The sequence below is a fragment of the Gracilinanus agilis genome, chromosome 3, assembly GCF_016433145.1.
Source record: "Gracilinanus agilis isolate LMUSP501 chromosome 3, AgileGrace, whole genome shotgun sequence".
In the NCBI taxonomy this organism is placed as follows: domain Eukaryota; kingdom Metazoa; phylum Chordata; class Mammalia; order Didelphimorphia; family Didelphidae; genus Gracilinanus; species Gracilinanus agilis.
Window position 1 is genome coordinate 91,721,800 of NC_058132.1, and position 22,311 is coordinate 91,744,110.

The 22,311-nt window shown below is 42.2% G+C and overlaps 1 protein-coding gene across 1 annotated transcript; it reads left to right on the forward strand.

Moving 5' to 3' along the window:
• Positions 1-1,239: 1,239 nt before the first annotated feature.
• CHRNA10 (cholinergic receptor nicotinic alpha 10 subunit) lies at positions 1,240-19,183 on the forward strand. Its single transcript, XM_044668904.1, has 6 exons — positions 1,240-1,273; positions 1,664-2,494; positions 13,817-13,962; positions 14,172-14,326; positions 17,762-18,294; positions 18,717-19,183. The coding sequence occupies exons 1-6, from the start codon at positions 1,240-1,242 to the stop codon at positions 19,181-19,183; spliced, it is 2,166 nt and encodes a 721-aa protein (XP_044524839.1).
• The last annotated feature ends 3,128 nt before the right edge of the window (positions 19,184-22,311 follow it).

Here is a 22,311-nt window from a genome sequence, read left to right on the forward strand (position 1 = left end):
GAGGTAGAACAAGAATAATATATACTGACCATAATAAATGTATAATGAAGGAGTGTGCATAGTCTTTAGTGAGAGTCCCTTCTTCCTTATTGCCTCATTGATCCTATCCCACTGGAAAGTCATCACTTCCTCTTGGATCCAGGGATGTTAAAATCACTTAATAAAATCATTCAGTAGTCAAGAATTTATTTTTTATTTAAAATAGCAAGTAAAATGATCTCAAGGAAATGCATCAAATGCAAATATTTCCAACATTCCTTGGCAAGCAAATCACTTTCCTCTGTACCTTACCCCTCGAGATAGACTGTAATTCCAACTCAACCTCAACTTAATCTAGACAATTCAGAAATATTAGGGAAAAGCAATTTGCCCCTTCACTGCAAGAAGTCGGTTGGACATAGACACTCTCTCATCTAGGAGTTGGGGTCTACCCAAGACCTGGGAGAGTTCTGACTATAGATGGCAAGTCAAGTCAAATGAAGTGAGTGATCATTTATTAAATGCCTATTATGTGCCAGGCATTGTGCTAAGGTAGCAGGGACTCAGTCAGCAACACTTTGGGGTGAACTGATACTTGGCAGGACAGAAATGAAACTCTACCCAGCTACTCTGTACCGAAGAGGTATAGGAGAGAAATTAATGTTAACCTCAAAGATGCCTAGATGGAGTGAGGCTCACAGAGCATCCCTCCTATGACAGCCACAGTCTATCTTTCCCTGTGTTCAATACAACAAGTCTTCTCCACAAGGGGTTCTCCCCATAGAACAGACCTCTCAAAGTATCCTATAGCTTCAGACCAATTTCCCAGTAATATGTCTCCCAATCTCTAAATGAAGATAGGACAGATCTCCAAAGGGGCTCTTACAAATGTAAAATGATACCAAAAGATAGCAGAATTCAGATCAGTAAGATTCCAATCAATTCTTAGAGGGCTGATGTTCCTTCTTTCTCCTCAGTAAAGAGGCAATAATGGATACAGACTGCTGTTTATCAAACTTGAAATATATATATATATTTTTTTTTGCTTAACAAGAAGAAAAAGAGGTCTTTGTGAATATATGTTGGTTAGAAGCAGACTAGGCTCTTGAGGATTTTAAGCCAAGTTTGGTCTGTTTAGCCCTGCCCAATCTCTCTCACAAAATTCAAAAACTCTTGCCTCAGATAACTCACCTTTAGGCAGCACTCTATGATCCACAAAAACCTAGTTAGAACCAACATGATTTTTCCCAAATGGATATGATGGGTGTCCATCAACATATGCATTTCTCAGGAGGTAAAGGAATCAAGTCTAGATTAGAATTCAGGTCATTTGTTTCCCAAAATCCAGGGCCTTATTTTGTATTATTCCTCTCTGAGACTTAATCTCATCCCATCACTCAGTTAATTAGTATTTGAAGCCTTAGTATCAGGAGCCTCATTACAGTTTTTTTTTGTCCTGGGCTCAAAAATAGACTTGCACGCAAATTAGTTTTTTGGAAGCTGCCTTTGGTTGTCATTGATTAGTCTTGCTCCACCCATCCCTCTAACTACTCAGTCCGGTACACAGCCTTTGCAGACTTTCCCCCACTCTGGACCTCCCGGCCTCTTACACCTTCAAGGCCTGATCACAATAATCAGGTTATCTCACCACTTTCACTTCCCATTCCTCCTCCTCCTTTCCTAGATCCGGAGGATAATCCTCTCACAGATGTGCCCCAGATTCCTCCTAATCCCTCACCTCAGCCTGTCACCTCTAATCTGACTAAATCCTACTCCACCCGAACTACTACTTCTCACCCACCTCCACCTCAGCCTCCACCTAGAACTCCTAGGATAGTGACAGTCAAACAGACAATAGCCAGCACACCCATTGAAGACCCGGTGGATGTTTTGGCTTGCCCAGTTTTATTGAGAGAAAACTCTGACAATCAGGATGAACTATTGGCAGAGCACAAAATATTTGATTTTAAAACGCTCAAAACTCTCAGAGATAGCGTGGTACAAAATGGAAATACAGCTCCCTTTACCTTGGCGCTAATTAAAAATATCAGCCAACAATTACTTACACCCGAAGACTGGTATACTTTAGCCCCATCCACACTTAATGGTGGCGATTATTTGAATTGGAGACTATATTTTCAGGATCTATCTAAGGAACAAGAGAAAGCCAATGAAAGAGCAGGGATTGATATCTCATATGAACAATTAATAGGAGAAGGTGAATTTCACACCCTTCTTACGCAACTGGCATATACAGAGCAAGCCTACAATCAAATCTCAGTAGCAGCAGAAAGAGCATGGCAATCCTTACCAGCAAAGGATAATGCGCCGAGTTCATTGGCAGAAATTAAACAAAGGCCAACAGAACATTTTTCAGATTTTATTGACAGACTATCTACCGCTATAAAAAGACGGATTTCAGACCCAGAGTCAGGAGAAATACTTCTAAAAGATCTTGCATACACAGACGCTAATGCAGACGCTAAGAAATCAATAGCACCCTTTAAATCTACCGGTATGATGTCAGACTTCCTAAGAGTCTGCCAGGACATAGGCACGATAGAACATAAAAATATAATGGCAGCACAAATTAACCAACTTAAAGGCCCTTACTTTGCATGTGCCCGTTCAGAGCATTTTCAAAAGTCATGCCCAAAACTCAAACAGAAAATTCCGCCTAGCATTTGCCCAAAGTGCCCTACAGGCAAGCACTGGGCTTCGCAATGTAGAAATCAAACTGGACCAAGACTAATCAATGACAACCAAAAGCAGCTCCCAAAAAACTAATTTGCGGGCAAGTCTGGAGCCCAGGACAAAAACGAGACCGTAATGAGGCTCCTGATCCAGTAAAGTGTGATTCAGAATTAAATTTCCTCCCAAATCACACAGAAAATAATTCTGACATAAAAGCAGAATCAAATTTAGAAATAACCTGTCACATGGGAGTATGTCGCATTCCTGTACATCTTACCTTTCCTATTCCCTAAAGACTCTATTGGGTTATTATTAGGTAACAACCATTTGCTTTCACAAGGATTAGAGATTTTCTTTCAGGTCATTGACCCACAGATGGGAGAAAAAAGTATATATCCTAACAAAAGCCCTCTCATCCTTTACTATCACTAAGGGAATGAAAATAGCAACCTTGATTGTTTTACTCAACACAACTACCAACATAGAGGACAATAGCGACGACACACAGCATGCCAAGCCTCATGTTTCTAACTTATATTAGACCCAAAAGATCACTAAGGATAGGTTAATTATGTCCTTGTATGTAGAAAATGAAATTATGACAGGCATCCTAGATTCTGGTGCAGACATGTCTGTAATATCCACAAAACATTGGCCTGCATCTTGGGAAACAATTGTACCCCAACACCAGGTAATTGGTATTGGGGTACCCAAGAAAACTCGACAATCTGCCAGACAACTGGCATGGTCTGATGATGAAGGTCACTATGGCACATTTCAACCTTATATTTTGGACAGTCCACAATCTCTCTGGGGAAGAGATGTTTTAGCCGAAATGGAGTTAACTCTAACCACATCTAATGTGGCACAGACAAGATTTTTGGGGTCGGTAATGGACTCTCCGATTAAATTTGCAGATCCTATAACTTGGATCACATCTAAACCTGTCTGGGTAAACCAATGGCCTATATCTGGAGAAAAACTCCATCATTTACACAAATTAGTACAAAAGCAGCTATAATTAGGGCATATACAGAATTCTGACAGTCCTTGGAACACACCCATCTTCCTTGTTCCTAAAAAATCAGGAAAATGGAGGTTAGTTCATGATTTATGAAAGATCAACGAACAAATGCTTAACATGGGGACACGCCAACCAGGCATTCTGTTTCCCAGTCCTATCCCCATGGATTGGAATCTCATAGTGATAGACTTAAAGGATTGTTTCTTTCACATTCCTCACTCCCCAAAAGACTGTCATAGATTTGCCTTTTCTATTCCATCTGTAAATTTTAATACACCTTTCAAAAGATATGAATGGAAAGTACTGCCTCAGGGAATGCAAAACAGTTCTACATTATGTCAAAAATTTGTGGCTCAAGCTCTTGAGGTAGTGAGAGATAAATATAAAAATCAATATATATGTCAATATCCTGCTAGCAGCCCCACATTGGGCGCCAGATGAAGCCATCCAGCAGCTCCTCGAAGATTCCTAGTGGGTTGAACACTCAGAAAGGGGAACCAAGGACTGAGTGAAAATGGGTTACAGGTTAAGGATTAATGGGAAAGAGAACATAAGGTGAGAATAAAGACACACAGACACAGAAAGTTTTGGCATAAGGTAGACAGACAGCGAGTAAGCTCTGATGGTCAAGAGCTTCCTTGCCAACTGATTTCTTGTCACCTTTATTGGGGTTACAACAGTATGGGGGGAAGGGGAGAGCTCAGTAGCTTGATACATTAACATTATGAGGTAATCATCATAAAATGCAAACTGCCAAAACCTGAAACAATAGGTAGAGCTAAGATCCAGAGGTGATATGGCCTAAGGCATCTACTGATGTTTGATACCTATGTTAATTGATCACTGAAGGTAAAGTAAGGAGACTGAGATAACTGACCTGTCTTCTGGGGTGTAGTCTTAGGGAAGGGCTAGGGATTTGGCAAGCTCAATGTTCAATTTGACTCAAGATTATAGAGATCAATCATTAGCAGTATAAGAGTTAAGTTTTTTGAGCACTCTTAAAATAATATCACAATTAATGTATACCTGGATTGCTACATATTTATAAAGCACTTAATGTGTACCGAGCATGGTGCTAGGTTCTTGGGATACAAAGACCAAACTGAAACATTCCTTACCCTCAAAAAGAACTCAGATAACACATGTATAATCCAGTGGAATTGCTTGTCAGCTCTGGGAGTGAGGAGGGAAGAGGGAGAGAACATGAATCATGTAACCATGGAAAAATATTTTAAAATTAATTAAAAAAAAGAACTCAGTTTGTGGGAATGGGAATTGGAGACAACATAGAAGTATATATCAAAAATACAAGAGAGTTTGTAGGGAGAGTACTCGGACGAGAAGTCAGGAAATGCTTCACACACTGATGATATTTAAACTAAGTTTTGGGTGGTGGTGTTTTTTTAATGATCAAGCTTTGCTTTTATTTATCTTTTTATCTTTATTTTATTCCAATAACAAATTTATACACAAGTTTTCTCAAGTTACACAATTCATATTGTCTTCTTGCCCTTTTCCTTCCCCACTCACAGAGTTAACAGGCAATTCCACTGGGTTATACATGTTTTATCACTCTAAATCCATTTCCATATTATTCATTTTTGTAATTGAATAATCTTATAAAACCAAAACCCCAAATCAAATACCCAAATAAACAAGTGATAAATCATGATTCCATCTGCATTCTTACTCCAACAGTTCTTTCTCTGGAGATGGAGAGCATTCTTTGTCATAAATCCCTCACAGCTGGGTAGCTCAGTGGATTTAGAGCCAAGCCCAGAGATGGGAGATCCTGGGTTCAAACCTGGCCTCAGACATTTCCTAGCCATGTGACTCTGGGCAAGTCACTTGACCCCCATTGCCTAGCCTTTACCACTCTTCTGCCTTGGAACCAATACACAATATTGATTCTAAAACAGAAGGTAAGAGTTAAAAATAAATAAGTCCCTCAGAATTGTCCTGGATCATCATAATGCTGTTTGTAGCAAAGTCTATCACGTTTAATTGTTCCACAATATTGCAGTTACTGTGTACAATGTTCTCCTGGTTCTGCTTATTTCCCTCTGCTCAGTTCATGTAGGTCTTTCCAGCTCTTTCTGAAATCCTCCAGTTCATCATTCCTTATTGCATAATAGTATTCCTTCACCATCACATACCACAATTTGTTCAGCCATTCCCCAACTGAGGAACATTCCTTTAGTTTCCAATTCTTTGCCACCACAAAAAGAGCAGCTAGAAATATTTTTGTACAAACAGGTCCTTTCCCATTTTTTAAAAATCTTTTTGGTGTGGCTGGATCAAAAGGCTGACAGTCTTTTTTTTTTTTTTTGTTTGTTTGTTTGTTTGTTTGTTTGTTTGTTTTTTTAATTTTAAACCCTTAACTTCTGTGTATTGACTTATAGGTGGAAGATTGGTAAGGGTAGGCAATGGGGGTCAAGTGACTAGCCCAGGGTCACACAGCTGGGAAGTGTCTGAGGCCGAATTTGAACCTAGGACCTCCCGTCTCTAGGCCTGGCTCTCAATCCACTGAGCTACCCAGCTGCCCCCTGGCTGACAGTCTTTTAAAGCCCTTTGGGTATAGTTCCAAATTGCCTTCCAGAATGGTTGGATCAATTCACAACTCCACCAGCATTAGTGTTCCAATTTTGCCACATCACCTCCAACATTTATTACTTTCCTTTGCTAATGTTAGCTAATCTGCTAGGTGTGAGGTGGTACCTCAAAGTTGTTTTAATTCGCATTTCTCTAATCAAGAGGGATTTGGACCATTTTTATCACAATTATTGATATTAATGTCATCTAAAACTGCCTATTCATATCCTTTGACCATTTATCAATTGGGGAATGACTTGGTTTCTTATAAATTTGACTTAGCCCTTTATACATTTGAGAAATTAGACCTTTGTCAGAGAAATCTGTATATAAAAAAATTTTTTTAGATCCATACCTTCTGTCTTAGAATCAATCTGTGAATTGTTCTGAGGCAGAAGAGCATTAAGGACTAGGTAATGGGGTTAAGTCACTTGCCCATGGTTACACAGCTGGGAAGTAAGTGATTAAAGCTAGATTTGAACCCAGGACTTCTCATCTCCAGACCTGGCTTTCTATCTCCTGAACTATCTACCTATCCTCTCTGAGTAGTTTTAAAGATAGAAACCAGAAATGTGCTAGTGAATGTTTTAAAAATTTTGACTCTGGTGACTGGGTCACCCTCAAATCTTAGTCACGGGGGTGTTGGGGGAGGAAGTAAAGGAAAAATTGATCTGGGCATTCAGTCACTGGTCTCGATGTCTCTCTCCCAAGGCTAGCATTTCTTACATTCAATGAATAATTGAGCCACCCTTGGGCTGAGGTTTCAACTGTTTTGTTTCCATGGTGGGGTGGGAGGAAAGGATGTTAAAGAAGTGAAGGTGGGGAAGTTCTCTGATGTATCCAAGCTGCAGGGTCCACCTAGGTTGTTAAGGACAGATTTGGGGGTTGTCCCCATTCATCGTCCTGATCTCTCCCCTGCCGCTGCCACAGCTGCTATCTCAGGTGTGTGTGTGTGTGTGTGTGTGTGTGTGTGTGTGTGCAAGTGCACATGTGCATGTGTAGAGAGGGAGGAAGGAGAGAAAAGAGGAACGAGAGAGGAAATGTGGGGATAGAATCACTGGAAACTGGACAGACTGGGCAGCTGAAGATAAAGAAAGAAAGAGAGGAGACTCAGTGAAGGCATGTATAACAAATTTGAAGATGTGACAAAAATGGGAGTTAACGTGTTGGATGTTAATCAAGAGGGACAGATTAGACCTTTTTAGCCTAAATCTTTTTGGATCCAGAGAGCAGAAAAGGAAGACAGGGAGGAAGCTACAAAGGGGCACATTTCATCTTAACTAAAAGGAAAAAATTCCTACCACTGAGAGCCATGTCAGCATGGCATGGGCTGCCTCAGACATGGTGGATTTCCCGTCCCTGAAAGTTTCCAAATTGAGATTGGCTTGCCACTGGTCAGAGCTGTTGCGTGGAGACTCTTGTTCAGCTATTATTTGAACTCGATGATCTCCCAGATCTCTTCCAACTCTGAAACTGGTTCTGAGGGACAGCTCAGTGGGGCAGGAGATTCCAGGTAAGTATAGAAGGTACTCTGGACTCCGCACATACCTTGTTTTAGATTCAGTCCATAATGCTATCTGTCTTTTGCTATACCCAGCCTGCCAGTCTTTTGCATGAGGAGGCAGACCCTGCCCCAACCTCTGCACCTCTCCAGCCTGTTGCAGCCTATACGATGGGACCTCGTGGGCTCTCCTTTCTCACCCCCTGGATGCTCTCCTCAAGCTTGGGTCTCTTGCTCTCACCCCAGCTCCTTCCAGGTACAGGGACCACTTTTCATAGGAGGACACAGGATGAGTGCCAAAGAATGGGAGGGGAGGAGATGGAGAATGGACATTTGAATTGGTCATAATGGTGTGTATGGGTGAATGCTGGGAAGGTAGGGGAATCGAAGGATGGGTGATGGGTGGTATATATGAATCTGGTAGATGGAAAATGGCTGGTGTATTGGTGAATGGTGAGTAGACAGACACTATGGATCAATAGTGGATAGCAAATGAATACTGGCTAGATGGTTGATGGGTAGATGGGGGAAGATGAATAGCAAAAGAATATAAGTCCATGTGAAACTACAACAAAAAAAATTAATTTGATTTTAGGACACACTGAGGCATAGTCTTGGGGTGATAATTCCAGTCTGCTCTACATTGAAGAGATCACAATTAAAGTACTATATCTGGTTCTAGCTGATGTGTTTTAGAATGGATATTGATAAACCAAGAGCACTCAGGAATGCAACCAGAATAATGAAGAATAAGAAAGATCATGTCATACCCGTTCATTCATTCATTTTCAACAAATATTTATTAAGTTCCCACTCTGCTAGGAAAAAGAGAAAGAGAGAAATAAAGAGAGAAAGGAAGGAAAGAAGGAAGGAAGGCAGGAAGGAAGGAAGGAAGGAAGGAAGGAAGGAAGGAAGGAAAGAGAGAGAAAGAAAGAAAGGAAGGAAGAGAAAAGAAAGAAAAAAGAGAGAGAAAGAAAAAAGAGAAAGAGAAAGAAAGAAAAGGAAAGAAAAAAGAAAAATCAAACATCAAGGAGCTCACCTTCTATTGGGGAGAAGCAGCATGTACATAGAAAAGTAAATACCATTTATATATATGAGATAACTTCCAGGAGAGGGTTACTAGCAACTGTAGGTTTGATCTTTGAAGGAAGGTGGAGATTCTGTGAGGTAGAGGGGAGGAGGCTGTACATTTCAAGCATTAGGGACAAATTGTGTAAGGTCCAGGGATGAGTGACAGATTGTCATACATGGGGAAGAGCAGGCAGATCACTTTGGCAATACATAGGATGCATGAGGGGAAGTATTATGCAATAAACATGGAAACAGCCAGGAACCAGGCTCTAAAGGGCTTTAAAAAACAAAAAGGGGGCAGCTGGGTAGCTCATTGAATTGAGAGCAAGGCCTAGAGATGGGAGTTCCTGGTTCAAATCTGGCCTCAGACACTTCACAGCTGTGTGACCCTGGGCAAGTCATTTATCCCGTTGCCTAGACCTTACTGCTCTTCTGCCTTGGAACCAATACCCAGTATTGATTCTAAGATAGAAGGTAAGGGTTTAAAAAAATAAAATAAAAGACAAAGAGAGGGGCAGTTAGGTGGCTCAGTGCATTGAGAGCCAGATCCTAGGTTCAAATCTGTCTTCAGATATTTTCCTAGCTGTGTGACCCTGGGCAAGCCACTTTACCCCCATTGCTTAGCCCTTACTGCTCTTCTGCCTTGGAATCAATACACAGTATTGTCTAAGAGAGAAGGTAAGAGTTTAAAGAAAAAAACAAACAGAAGGACTTCAAGTTTATCCTAGTGGAATGACCCTCCAGCTAGGCTAGGATATGTCCTTTAGGATTTTAACCTGGCAACTATGCAGAGGAAAAGTAGAAGAGTGACTTGAGGCAGGCAGATGGGTTAGATGACTGTTACAATAATCCAGAAGAGAAGGATGGGATATCCTGGAGTGGTAGCCATGTGAATGGAGGGAAGGAAATGGACAAAAAGACAGTGTGGAGGGAGAAATGACAAAGCTCGGCCACTAATGGATATGAGGAATGAAGGAGAGGGAAAACTGAGGCTGACTCTCAGGTTGTACTCTTGGGTAATTCGAAGGATCGTGATGTCCTTAATAGAAGTAGGAAAATAAAGAAGAGGGAAAGGTTTAGAAGGAAAGAAATTGAGCACTGTTTTTGGCTGTTGACCTTGAGATGCCCTTCAGAGCTTCCAAGCTGGAAATGTCCAATTAGGAATCAGAAGCACGGAGACTTGAGTTCAGGAGAGAGAGACTAAGCTGGATATATAAATCTAGCCAGGCTCTATGTAAAGGTTGATTGCTGAGCCCATAGGAGCTGATGAAGTGACTGTGAGAGAATGTACAGAGAAAACAAGAGGACCCAAGACGGGGTCCTAGAGCACAAGCCCTACATGTATCGAAGGGATAAGGATGTTTATCCAGCAAATGACTAAAAAGGGAGTGGACAGACAGGTAGGAGGAGAACTAGAAGACGACAGGATCATGAAAACCCAAGAGGGAAGGAGTGTCTAGGAGGAGGGAGTGGTCAACAGTGTCAAATGTTACAGAGAGTTCAAGATGTATGAGGGCAGGGAAAAAGCCATCAAACCTGGAAATTAAGAGATCATTGATAACTGGGAAGAGAGAAAATCCAGTTGAGTGATAAGATCCGGACTTCTGCAAAGGACTGACAAGTGAAATGTGATATTTAAAAAAAAAGTATATGAGGATAGATCCCTTTATCTAAGAGTGGCTGTGAAAAGGAGGAAAGAGAGGGAGAAGGATCAAGTAAAGGTTTTAAAAATAATAGTAGTAGCCAACATTTATACAGAATGTGTTATGCCCTATGCCAAGTACTTTACAATTATTATCTCATTTGATCCTCATAAGAATCCTGGGAGAAGGTGCTATTATTCTTCCCATTTTAGATATGGAAACTGAGGCAAATAAAGGGATTTTTTTTTTAAGCTCAGTATCAGCCAGTTAGCATTGGAAGTCAGATTTGAACTCGGGTCTTCCTGACTCCAGACTCAGTACTCTATCCACCGTATCACCTGGCTGATCATTTTTAAGAATGGGGGAAAATGTGGCCACATTTGTAAACAATATTAAAGTAATTAGCAGATAGAGAGGGGATGACTAAAGAGGTGAGCATTCAGAAGAGATCTGAAGGGCCAGAAAACAGAGGTGTCTGCAAGAGGAAGGACCACTTCTTCCCCTGGGATTGGAACAAAGAAGGAAAGAGTGAAAAATACTATTAAAGAGATTTAGAATGAAGACACAGAGCATATTTAATCTAAAGACTTGAGGAAACTCACTATTTAATTTACTGCTGTGAAAATTGGAAAACAGTAGGGCAGAAGCTAGGTATAGACCAATATCTCCCACCTTATACCAAGGTAAAGTCAAAATGGATACATGATTTAGATATAAAGTGATACCATAATTAAATTAGAGGAACTCAGAATAGTTTACCTGGCAGATCTTTGGAGAAGGGAAGAATTTCTGACCAAACAAGAGATAGAGAGTATTATAAGATGTAAAATGAATAATTTTGATTATATTAAATTTAAAAGGTTTTATACAAACAAAACGAATGTAACCAAGATTAGAAGGGAATCAACAAACTATGAAAAAAAATTTATGACAAATGTCTCTGATAAAGGTCTAATTCTCAAATTTATAGAGAACTAAGTCAATTTTATAAGAATACAAGCCATTTCCCAATTGACAAATGTTCAAAAGATATGAACAAGTAATTTTGAGATGAAGAAATCAAAGTCATCAATAATTATATGAAAAATGTTCTAAATCACTCTTGATTAGAGAAATGCAAATTAAAACAATGCTGGCTAAAATACCACCTCACACCTATCAGATTGGTCAATACGGCAGTAAATATTGGAGGGGATGTGGCAAAATTGAGACACTAATGTGTTGTTGCTGGAGCATGATCCAAACATTCTGGAAGACCATTTGGAACTATGCCCAAAGGGCTATAAAATTGTGCTTCCCCTTTGAACCTGAATACCACTACTGGTCTGTATGCCAGAGATAATAAAAAAAAGGGGAAAGGACCTACTTGTACAAAAATATTTATAGCTGCTCTTTTCATAGTGGCAAAATATTTGGAAATTGAGGGGATGTCCATCAGTTGGGGAACGGCTGAACAAACTGTTGAACATATTGGTGATGGAATACTACTATGCTGTAAAAAATGATAAGCAAGATGATTTCAGAAAAAGTTGGAAAGATCTGTAGGAACTGATACAGAGCAAAATAAACAGAACTGAGAGAACATTGTACACAATAACAGCAATAGTGGATGATGATTATCTGTGAAAACTTGGCTGCTCTCAGCAATGCAATGATCCGGGACAATCCTGAAAGGCTTATGATGGGGAATGATAGCCACCTCCAGAGAAAGAACTGTTGGAGTCCTCTTTTGCATCAGTGTATTTATGGTTTAATTTTAGGATTCTGGTTACATATGAGTTTGCTCTTACAAAAGTGACCATTATGGAAGTATGTTTTGCATGATAATAAAAATAAAATTTAAAAAAATTTTTAAAAAGGCTGTAATCAGGGAAAATACTGCCTTATCTTTGAGAAAAGAAATGAAAGAATTACAATGATGATTATAATTGGAAATGAGATGAAATGATAAAAAAAATTGTTTCTTTACATGAAATATCTGAAAAATCCCAGGGAGGATACTTTCTATATCAACAACTTTTTTAAAAAAAGTTTTTATCATTGTGGTTTTACAGCACAGTTGTTTTCAAGTATACTCCTGGAAAGTCTGAACTGAATAACAAAAGAAAGAAGTTAAGTAAAAATGACTGATAGTGTGATTACACATAAAAATATATGAAACCAGAAAGTGAGAGATGTTTCATGTTTTGAATCAAGAATATTTATTAAAATAATTGCCTCTAAAAATAAAAGACTTGAGGAATTGGGTTATATGTTCCCTCTCTTCAAGAATCTGATGGTTGTCGCTTGGAAGGTGAAGCACACTTATTTGGCTTGGCCCCAGAGAACAGAATTTGGAGCAACTGAAGGAAATTGCAAAGAGACAAATTCAGACTTGATGTAAGCTCAACAGAGCTTACAGACTAGAATGGGCTTCCTTGGGAAGGTAGTGGCTTCAAGACTCATTGGGGTTCTTCCAGGAACAGCTGGATGACCATTTATCAGGCTTTGATATGTAGGGTTCTTTGTTGAAATAGAGATTGTACTGGATGGCCTCTGTGGTTCTTTCTAAATCTTGCACTTTATTGATAACTCTAGTCCAAATATCAATAATATGGAATTAGGTCTTAATCAATGATACATGTACCCAGTGGAATTGTGTGTCAGCTAAGAGGGGGTTAGGGGGGTTTGGGGAGAGGGAAAGAACATGAAATATGTAACTAGGGGAAAATATTCAAAATAAAAATAAAAATATAAAAAATAAAATAAAACTCACTCCATCATTTAAAAAATATAAACCTTGCACTTTATCATTTTGTAAATGATGGATAATGAATAGTTGAGATATAAGTTGAATATGATATGAATGTTGAATGGTGGATGATGGGTTAATAAATGGCAGGTGGATGAACAGTGAATGGTAATGGACAGACTATTAACAGATAAATGATGGATGACAGATGAATGGTGGACAGTATAGATAGTAATGGACAGTAAATGAATGAAAAGTGGATGGTATGATGGCAAATGGATAGTGGACGAATGGATGATGGATTATGGAGAGTGGAGAGATGGATGGGTAATGGATGGTAGATAGAGGAGGAAGATGGTGAGTATAATGTATAAAAATGGTGGCTGGATAGAATGTGAATGAATGGTGATGACAGCAAATAGTGGCTGGATGGAAGACAGAAAATAGATGATGCCTGAAGAATGGCTAGATAAAAGATGGTGGGGGTGATGATAGAGTGGAAAGCAAGATGGCAGCTGAACAGAAACTAGACAGTAGACGGATGGCAGATCTCTCCACATTCTCTCCCTTCCTACTTTCAGGTTCCCAAGCAGCTGAAGGAAAGCTTGCACAGAAACTGCTCCATGACCTCTTCACCAACTATACTCGTGCCCTCCGGCCTGTGAAGGACACGGATCAGGCCCTGAATGTGACCCTGGATGTGACTCTGTCCCAGATCATCGACATGGTGAGTGGGAGCTATGGGTGTGTGACTCTATACACAGAGAGGTGGGAAGGTCCTTGTGTGTGACTGTCGTGTGATTATCTATATATAGTTGTCTTTGTACAACCACATTTGTGTATAACTGGGTGTGTGCTTCTGGGTAGGTGTGTTTATGGGTGTTACTCCATCTGTAGACCATTTTGGTATCTCTCACCAGTCCTGCTCCTCCTCAGGATGAACGAAATCAGGTGCTGACCCTGTACCTGTGGATTCGCCAGGAGTGGGCTGATGCTTACTTGTGCTGGGAGCCGGAGGTCTATGGGGGTCTTGATTCCATAAGAATCCCCAGCAGCCTGGTCTGGAGACCTGACATCGTGCTATATAACAAGTATGACTCTATCATAATAACCAATATTATACAGACCTTTAACTTTTGCAAAGCACTTTATATTACCTTATTTGATCTCCACAATATTTCTGTGAAGCAGGTGCTATTATTATCCCCATTTTATAGGGCTCTTTGACAAACCAACCTAGCCTATAATATCCCAAATTGTCAGTCAATAGGCATTTATGGTTGTTTGTTTGTTTTTTAATCTTTACCTTCTCTATTAGAGTCAATACTAGGTATCGATTCCAAGGCAGAAGAGAGGTAAGGGCTAGACAACTGGGATTAAGTGACTTGCCCAGGGTCACACAGCTAGGAAGTGTCTGAGACCATATCTGAACCTAGGACCTCCCATTTCTAGACTTGGCTCTCAATCCACTAAGCCATCTACCTTACCCCTACAACAAGCATTCATTGAACACTTACTATGGGAGAGGCACTGTGCTAAGCCCGGGGGCTACAAAGAGAAACAAAGGCAGGAGTTCACGTTCTCAATAGAGGAGATGACATGCAAAAAGCTATCTACAAGATCTGTATAATAGCAGAGCTTATTTATAGTCAAGGAGAGAAACTGGAAGCAAAACTCAGGGGAAACCAGCAAAAAGTATAAAGCAGAAGAGGAAACAAAATATCAGAGAAATAAATGAGGCAGCTGAAGCACTGAAAGAAAGTAAGTTCAAAGCAGGGAATGAAACTGGTGGGAGGAGAGGGCAGAAAAGGAACAAGGCAGAAGGCAAATTACTAGCTGAAGAGGAGACTGAATGGAGGGAGAAAAAGTCAATGGAAGAAGCCCAGGTAGGTAGGAATCACAGATCAGAAGCAAATGCCAGAAAAGAAGAGAGAAGGGGGAACAGAGAAGATGTAGTCCTCAAACCCAGGAGAAAGAGAAGACGTCAGAAGAGGAGCACGAAAACAGGGAGACAGCACAAGAGGAAGAACAGACAATGGGGCAGAAGAAAACAGAAAAGAATGTCTCCCCACCAAGGAAAGAAAACTGCCCACGGGTAGAGAGCCAGGCCTGCAGGCAGGAGATCCAGGGATGTAAGGGAGGGTTCAAGTCATTTAACACAGTTGCCTAGTCCTTACCACTCTTCTGCCCTGGAATCAATACACATTATTGATTCTAAGGTAGAAGGTAAAGGTTATTAAAAATAAAAAATAAATAAGAACGCTTACCTTCCATTTTCCAAGGCAGAAGAGCAGTAAGGGCTAGGCAATGGGGGTTAAGTGACTTGCCCAGAGTCACATAGCTAGTAAGTGTCTGAGGCCAGATTTGAACCCAGGACCTCCCATCTCTGGACCTGGCTCTCAGTCCACTGAGCCACCCAGCTGCCCTCTGAAGGTAAGGTTTTTTAAAGAAAAAGAAAATAGCAGAGAAGACTAAAGGAAGTCAGAATATAACAAACAGAGCAAAGTGGGGACGGAGGACAAAGTTGATGAAAAACAGCATGGGAGAAATAAAGGAGAGGCAAAGGAGAAGGTGGAAAAGAGCCCAGAGGAAGCAAATGAAGGTAATGGCTTTGGGAAGAAAGAGAACAGAGAGAGAAAAAGGGCAGTGAGGAACCTGAGCTGAGGGAAACCAGGAAATGCATTAGAGATGGGACAGGAAATCTGGCCTCAGACACTTCCTAGCTGTGTGACCCTGGGCAAGTCACTTAACCCAGTTGCCTAGTCCTTACCACTCTTTCTTTTTTTTTCCCCTAAGAATTAATATTTTATTTTTTTAGAAAAATTTTCCATGGTTACATGATTCTTGTTTTTACTTTCCCCTTCACCACCCCCCATATCCAACGCGCATTTCCACTGGTTTTAACATGTGTGATCAATCAAGACTTATTTACATATTATTGATAGTTGCATTGGTGTGGTCCTTTCGGGTCTATATCCCCAACCATGTCCGCCTCACCCATGTGTTCAAGTGGTTGTTTCTCTTCTGTGTTTCCATTCCTGCAGTTCTTCCTCTGAATGTGGGTAGCGTTCTTTGCCATAAATCCCTCAGAATTGTCCTGGGTCATTGCATTGCTGCTAGTACGGACGTCCATTACATTTGATTTTACCACAGTGTATCAGTCTTTGTGTACAATGTTCTTCTGGCTCTGCTCCTTTCACTCTGCATCACTTCCTGGAGGTCTTTCCAGCTCACATGGAATTCCTCCAGTTTATTATTCCTTTGAGCACAATAGTATTCCATCACCAACAGATGCCACAATTTGTTCAGCCATTCCCCAATTGAAGGGTACCCCCTCGTTTTCCAGTTTTTTGCTACCACAAAGAGCGTGGCTATAAATATTTTTGTACAAGTCTGTTTATCGATGATCTCTTTGGGGTACAAACCCAGCAGTGGTATGGCTGGATCAAAGGGCAGACAGTCTTTTAGAGCTGTTTAGGCATAGTTCCAAATTGCCATCCAGAATGGTTGGATCAATTCATAACTCTACCAGCAATGCATTAATTTCCCAATTTTGCCACACCCCCTCCAACATTCATTACTCTCCTTTATCATTTTAGCTATCTTTTTAGCCAATCTGCTAGGTGTGAGGTGGTACCTCAAAGTTGTTTTGATTTGCATTTCTCTAATTATTAGAGATTTAGAACACTTTCTAAGGTGCTTATTGATAGTTTTGATTTCTTTACCTAAAAATTGCCTATTCACCTTCCTTGCCCATTTATCAATTGGGGAATGGCTTGATTTTTTATACAACTGATTTAGCTCCTTGTATATTTGAATAATTAGACCCCTGTCAGAGTTTTTTGTTATAAAGATTTTTTCCCCAGTTTGTTGTTTCCCTTCTGATTTTGGTTGCATTGTTTTTGTTTGTACAAAACTTTTTTAATTTAATATGATCAAATTATTTATTTTACATTTTGTAATTTTTTCTAACTCTTTCTTGGTCCTTACCACTCTTCTGCCTTGGAACCAATACACAACATTGATTCTAAGATGGAAGGAACAGATTTTAAAAAGGGAGAGATGGGACAGGGAAAGGGAGAGGGTGGAGGGAACAACAAGGTGAGAAGAGAAACTGGCTTTTGGGGGAAGGGAAGCGTGGATCCGAAAGTGAAATGGAATGTTTTAGGTGCTTGGGATTCTCTCTTATAGTCAGTCTCCAAGCAAAAGGTGGATGGCCATCTGCTAGTACGTTGCAGAAGGATTCTTCTGGCATAGGTCAGCTCAGCTGGTTCCTGAGGGCCCTTCCAGTTCTGAGATTCAGTGGTTCGATGGGAAAGAGAGCAAAGTGGGGGAATCCCAATGAATGCTGGGGAGATGGCTCTCATCCCCTCTGTGATGACTGATTGAATTCAAAGTCCCGTCTCCACCACAGAGGTATCTTTCTGCCCGCTTACCCCACTCCACGCAGGCTCTCCTCCCCAAAGTCTCTGTGGCCCCCTCACGCTCTAACCCGCTTCCTACTCACGCACCATGTCATTCCATAGGGCAGACACGCAGCCGCCGGCTTCAGCCAGCACCAACGTGGTTCTTCGACACGACGGCCACGTGCGCTGGGACGCCCCCGCTATCACCCGGAGTTCGTGCCGCGTTGACGTGGCGGCTTTCCCGTTCGACTCACAGAGCTGCCGCCTGACCTTCGGCTCATGGACTCACGTGGGCCACCAGCTGGACGTGTGGCCCGGCGCGCCGGGGGCCGGCCTGGCCGACTTCGTGGAGAACGTGGAGTGGCGCGTGCTGGGCATGCCTGCCCGGCGGAGCGTGGTCACCTACGGCTGCTGCTCGGAGCCGTACCCAGATGTGACCTACACGCTGCTGCTCCAGCGCCGAGCCGCCGCCTACGTGGCCAACCTCCTGCTGCCCTGCGTGCTCATCTCGCTGCTGGCCCCGCTCGCCTTCCACCTGCCCGCGGACTCCGGGGAGAAGGTGTCGCTGGGCGTCACTGTCCTCCTGGCCCTCACCGTCTTTCAGCTGCTCCTGGCTGAGAACATGCCCCCTGCCGAGAGTGTGCCCCTCATCGGTGGGTGAGAAGGGGGAGGCGGCTGGACCACATCCCATGCCTCCGGCCCCCAAGAGCCCCTGCCCGGCCCCAGCCTCATCAGTGGTCTGATAGGGCTCCCGGATACTGCGCGTCGAGAACCGGGGGAGGAGGGAAAAGAGGTGCTTCGTAGATGAGCAGAGTAGAGAAAGAGGAGGATGAAAGAAAAGTGGGAAGAGAAGGAAACAAAGAGGAATACACAATGAATGAATAAGAGAAGAAGCAGAAAAGGATTCCCATTATCCCGTTGGTGTTGCCCCAGAGTAGAAAGGCCAGTCACTGGGGGTAAAGCATGTGGGGGTGGGGTTAAGCCCTCTGGTCTCTGGGGTCTCTCCCCACCCTTCAAGCCCTTGATTCTGGGAGAAGGGACTAGCTTCACCCCAGACCTTGTCTCCTTCCTGCAGGGAAGTACTACATGACCACGATGGCGCTGGTGACAGCCTCCACGGCACTGACCATCCTCATCATGAATCTGCACTACAGTGGCCCTGGTGTCCGCCCAGTGCCTGCCTGGGCTCAGACATTTTTGTTAGGCTACTTGGCCCGAGGGTTGTTTGTCCGGGAGCGGGGAGAGCCCTGTGGGGGGGCCCAGCACCCTCTTGTTCCTCCTCATCCCTCAGTGCACCCCAAGCCTCGCCTGGGACGAGGATCAGGCGCTGGGCCATGCTCAGAGCCACGTTGCCCTTGTCACCAGGAGGCCCTGCTCCGCCATGTAGGTGCCATCGCGGTTGCCTGCCGCAGCCATAGGGCTGCCCAGCGCCTCAGAGGGGATTGGAAGCGTTTGGCAAGAGTGGTAGACCGATTTTTCCTAGCTGTCTTCTTTGTCATGGTACTTGCCATGAGCCTGCTGGTCCTGGGCCATGCCCTCTGAGGAGGGAAGGTTTTGGGGTTCTGGAGGTCAGAGAAAAGAACAATAGACCTAGAAGGGGCATGACATGGGGGGGAGAATTGGGACCTGGAAAGTAAGGGCTGAGACCCAGTGAGAGTGCCCTATCAGATTTAGAGCTGGAAGTAGCCTTAGATTCATTTCATCTAACCCCTTCTTTTGGCAAAAATAAACAAACAAGCAAACAAAAAACCCTGAGACTCTTAGCTGTTGCTCTGTGCAAGAGGGAAAATTGTTCTATATGAGTCCAGAAGGCAGAACAGATAAATAAGAAGACTAATCCAAGTTTCTGTAACTCTTTAAAGTTTACAAAGTACTTCTTTCAAAACAGCCCCGTGAATGATACATGTATAACCTAGTGGAATTGCTTGTCAGCTCAGAGAGGGAGAGATCATGAATCATGTAACCATGGAAAAATAGTCTAAATCAATAATTTTAAAAAGAAACAAAAAACCCTGTGAGGAAAGTCATGCATGGATTATTCTCATTTTGCACACAGGTTCAGAGAAGAAAAATGAGGTGCCCAGGCTCAGAGAAACTGGCAAAGCCAGGACTTTTGAACTCAGCTCCTCTGACTCCAGAAGCAGCTGTCTTTCCCCTAATCCACTCTCTAAGGAGGTAGATTTTGACTTGCTCTCAGAGCTGTCTTGTAATGGAATGGGCCATCTTCAGAGATAGTGAGATCCTCATCTCTGATGAGGGATAGTGTAGGAGAAATTCATGCTTGGATTTGGCAAGTTTCTCTCAAAGGCTCTGTCCAGCTCTTAAGATTCTACAAGTTTACGATAAGAAGATTTTGAGTTTGTATCCACCAGGGGAAATAGATCCAGCTTTCCCTTCATCCCTCACTTTCTTACCCTGAGATTTGACTCATCCCAACAGTGAAAGTAACCTCAGCTTTAGGACTTGCTTCCTAATACAGTTTTGTGGGTTTTTTGAGTACAGTACTTCAGTGGCTAGCTCTTTACCTTTCTGACTCAAGCCATGGAAGGCATATGACTAGGAAACAATGTGAAAAAGATCTAGGAGTCTTAGTGGACTATAAGTTTAATAGGAATCACCCATATGACATGGCAGACAAAAAAAAAATCCAACACAATTTTAGTTTTCTTTAATAGAGGTATAATATCCAAAATAAAGGAGGTGTTAGATGCCCTCTCTATTTTCTGCTCTAGTTAGACCACTCCAAAGTATTCTGTTCAGATCTGGATCCTATGTTTTAGATGGGGCATTAACAAATTAGAATGGGTCCAGAGGAGGGCAATAAGAATAGTGAAAACATTGGACACTAGACCATAGATGTAATATAGGGTTATTAAAAATAGGTAGAAGCAACTGAGGTATGATTTAGGGAGGCATGATAGCAAGTATTTGAAGGGTTGTCCCATGTGAAGCTTTCCAGAGTATAAACTTGTGATGCAGAGCCTTTCGGTGGACAACCAAACCAGCTCTTCTCCCTCCACTCTACTGACTCACCTTATTAAGTCTCTCTCTCTCTCTGGCTTCAGAGGAGATCTAGTGGGCACCAAAATTGCCAAAACTTTTATTGGCTGAGCTCCAACCTTAGAGTAAAATCAGGAAAATCACTCCTCCCAAGGGGTTCCCCAAAACCTTTCAATAGCAGCTAATATTTAGCATTTTAAAGTTTGTAAAAGGCTTTACAAATATATCACTTTATCCTCATAAAAATGGGAAATAGTTCCGGGTTAAGATGGCGGCAGAGTAAGAAGCAGCTCTTAACCTCTCCTGACCGAAACACACAAAACTCCTCAAGGGGACATAAAAACAAGTCCAGACGAACGGAGGAACCCCACAACAGGGCACAGCGTGGAAGGTACGTGGAATCGAGGCATTTCCATGCTATAAAGGGCTCTCACCAAATCGCGGGCTGAGCAACCGCCCCACCCCCACCCCCTCCACACACAACACCTGTAGCTCGGAAGCCAGCTAAAAAGAAATAGAGCAAGTTTGGGGCACCCATCGAGTCATTGGCAGCTCCGGGACCTGTTCCTGAGAGCAGCAAGACTTAGGACCCCATTAAGCCAAAAAAGGCACGCGAAATCTGAGCGCGCGGGAGCAGGACGCTGGGCGCAGAGTGCCGGCTGAGCAGAGCGCAGGCACCGCGGAGGCGCGGGTGGAGGCAGACACAGCCAGGAACTAAAGCCTAAGTGGGGAACCAGTGCAGACGGGTATACGAATGTGGAAGTAGCTCCCTGAGACTTGTAAAGAAACCTCCTGCAGAGGATCAAGCAAGGGAGTCCACCAGGGGGCTTGACCTTGGAAAAAACTAGAACTCAGACCTCAGGAGCCAATAGATCTCTGACAGACACTGAGCGCGAGGATAAACCTGAGAAGCTGCTGGGCTAATGATGGCTAATCAGTCACAGGAAGTTCAGAAGAGAAAGAATAATAACAAAAAAAAGAAGTCTTTAACACTCGACAGCTTTTACACAGAGAAAATCCAGACAACTGAGCAAACAGAGGAGGAGAACAAACAACCATCCAGACCCTCCCCAAATAAGGAAAACTCCTCACAAGCTATGGAAGAGTTCAAAACTGAGATTTTGAGGAAAATGGAAGAGATCTGGCAAGAAAATAACAGTTTAAAAGGTAGAATCTTGCAACTGGAAAGCGAGGCTCAGAAACCAAATGAACTGATAAGCAAATTGAACACAAAAAATGACCAGATTTAAAAGGAATACCAGAAGATTATGGACGAAAACCAGAAGATTATGGCCGAAAACCAGAAGATTATGGCCGAAAACCGAAAGATTATAGCCGAAAATCAATCCCTAAAGGCTAGAATTGAGCAAGTAGAAACTAATGATCTCTCAAGACAACAAGAACAAATAAAACAAAGCCAAAAGACTGAAAAAATAGAAGGAAACATGAAATATCTCAATGAGAGAGTGACAGACCAAGAAAACCGGTCTAGAAGAGACAATTTGAGAATAATTGGTCTTCCAGAAAAACCAGAAATTAATAGAAACCTGGACTCTATACTAACAGAAATAATTCAGCAAAATTGCCCTGAAGTCCTACAACAAGAGGGCAATATAGACATTGAAAGGATTCATAGAACACCTGTGGCATTCGATCAAGAAAGGAAAACA